General features: G+C 39.0%; 1 protein-coding gene across 10 annotated transcripts in view; it reads left to right on the top strand.

Moving 5' to 3' along the window:
• Window positions 1-2,500, top strand: part of LOC122250084 (uncharacterized) — a 24,430-nt gene that overhangs the window by 18,405 nt on the left and 3,525 nt on the right. For 3 of the 10 annotated variants that reach the window (XM_043011395.2, XM_043011392.2, XM_043011393.2), the window contains 4 exons: window positions 244-354; window positions 920-952; window positions 2,081-2,211; window positions 2,373-2,500. The exon at window positions 2,373-2,500 is cut by the window's right edge and continues 25 nt beyond it. In XM_043011395.2, the coding sequence (XP_042867329.1) occupies window positions 244-354; window positions 920-952; window positions 2,081-2,211; window positions 2,373-2,500 (403 nt within the window). The remainder of the gene's footprint in view (window positions 1-243; window positions 355-919; window positions 953-2,080; window positions 2,212-2,372) is intronic. The other 7 variants (XM_086538063.1, XM_043011394.2, XM_086538062.1 and 4 more) reach the window with 3 other exon arrangements.

Consider the following 2,500-nt stretch of genomic DNA (forward strand, 5'->3'; position numbering starts at 1 on the left):
GTTGTGTCCTTTCCTTCTTAAAGCAAATTAAAATAACCTTCAACCAGCCTACAATGTAGCTTTAGGTCTAAAATAAACAAAAAAAAAAACATTAGTATTCTGGTGAAGTCTATGGACAACTAGAAAAAAGAACAGGGACTAATTAAACCTTAAATTTGGATTAATCTTAAGGGCTTTAGACATTTAAGTTCTGCATGGCAATTAACCCTGGAAAAGTCTTGTGTATGATCTTTGTATTGAAAGGGAATTCCGGAAGAGAGTTCTCCCCCTAAACCCCCTAATGGCAAAAACTCCCGTCAACGGCAGAAAAAGGGGAAGAAAAGTGAGAAATCGGAAAGTGACCCAGACGACAGAGTAAGTACTGGCCCCCCTTCAAAATTATTTAATTTAGTCTATAATCTGGCATTGGCAAAAACTTTTGTGGATTGTAACTTGATACTTATAGATTTCCCCTTTTTTTTTCTCTCTCCTATTATTGTACCTGTATTTACTTTTTTTTTTCCAACATGTACCAGTTATGTAACTTCTATCAAGGTAAAGTTTAGAAGAAATTTTCAAAGTATCTATCACATTTGTGGTCCATTGGCATTTCCCAGAAGTGCCACTTTTGTTGCTCGGCATCTCAGATGTGTGTTTTTCTTCTCCTATCTGAGTATATATACACACACACGCACAAGCACATGCACAAGCACAAGCACACACAAACGTATACGCACACATGCACATGCATACGCACACACGCACACGCATGCACACATGCACATACACAAGCAAAATTTCCCTATCTTTCTTTCTTTCTTTTTCTCTCCCTTTTTCTCTACAGTATATGCTTGCTGTGTTGTGACTAATTCACATTCTCCAATCCATTATGTTGTGTAAAGGTGTATCATTAACCAGGTTCACCTCTCACTCTCCGTAGCCTACTGGAGAGGAGCCAAAAGGTGGAGAAATGGTGTGTATTTTGACACTTATTCACTCGCCGTTCCTCTTCTTTCTACCCTTCTCATGTCCCATTTCCCTCCACCCTCTCTCCTCCTCCTTCTTTCTCCCCTTCCTGTGACCCATCTCTTTTCTTCCTCTCCCACTCCCGCACCCTCTCCTCCTTCTTCTTCTTCTTCTTCTTCTTCTTCTTCTTCTTCTTCTTCTTCTTCTTCTTCTTCTTCTTCTTCTTCTTCTTCTTCTTCTTCTTCTTCTCCTCCTCCTTCTTCTCCTCCTTCTTCTTCTTCTTCTCCTCCTCCTCCTCCTCCTCCTCCTCCTCCTCCTCCTCCTCCTCCTCCTCCTCCTCCTCCTCCTCCCATTCCCCCTTTCACTCCCTTTTTCCATCTCTCCCATGCCCTTTCCCTTTCTAACCCCTCTCACACTCTCTCTCTTGCTCCCTCTCCCACTCTCCTACTTCGTCTTCATCTTCAAGTTCCATTTTTGTCTTTTATAGTACTTTGGGGAAGTTGCTTCTGCCTTGGATTTATATGGTGTGGAAAGAGATTTTATGAATGTATATTGATGTATGTATATGATGTATTTACATAAATTCAATCTAAATAACGCACATAAGGCAGTAGATGAAAACTGCATTTTTGGTCCAATTTTAGCAGCTTTTAGTGGAAGTGGAAGTCAGTAAAACAGCTTTGATATTCTTAGCATCTGCCTGCATGCGGTGTCAGAAGTAAAGATTAGTGTGCTGAAAATTTTGAATTTAGTTACAAGAATATCCTTCTTATAAATTATGATACTTGGAAAGTTTGATAACATTCTCTGCAAGGAATATAAAATAATACCCAAGTACTCATTTCATAATGTTCTCAATACATTTATTTTCAGTTTTAAATAATTGGTGATCTCTCTCTCTCTATATATATATATTATTTAAAAGATGCAAGATTTATTATTTTTTTATGTATTTATTTGTTGCAGTGTTAGTATTAAATGCCACACACAGAAATCTCTTTGGGTTCAAGGATGTGAACATGATGAATCAAGTGGTAATAAATGTTAACAAATACCTGGAAATTTGATATCTTGGGATCATGGGGGAAGAAGCATGAATGGTTGGTGTGGTTAACTGAGGAAAATTATTTTTCAGATAATGGCAAGTCTTATCGAGGGTCTTCAAGTAAATAACCAGTTCAAGTTTATGGAAAATTTCAACCCTAAAACTAGTGAACGAGTAAGGCGAAAGAAGAAGAAGGTGCAGTATTTCAGCAGCTCTGGACGGTAAGAATTCTCTCTCCCTCTCCCTCTAAATACTACTCTAAAAGTAATTACATAACTGAACATTAAAGCTCTGAGCTGAGCTGTGCATCACATTTTGAAGTTACTTCCCTCTACTCAGTATTCTTGGCTTTTCACACTGATATTCCCCATGTATATTCCAGGAACAAGAATCAGATGCAGCAGGCTTATCATGGATCGGATGGGCGCATTCTAAGCTCGGGGAAGGACCTGTGTGACTGCCTTCAGACCAGCTGCCCAGGTTGTCATTATCCATGTCCCAAGTGCAACT

The sequence above is a fragment of the Penaeus japonicus genome, unplaced genomic scaffold, assembly GCF_977035675.1.
Source record: "Penaeus japonicus unplaced genomic scaffold, GWHDUDI00000001_assembly GWHDUDI00000006, whole genome shotgun sequence".
Classification (NCBI taxonomy): Eukaryota; Metazoa; Arthropoda; class Malacostraca; order Decapoda; family Penaeidae; genus Penaeus; species Penaeus japonicus.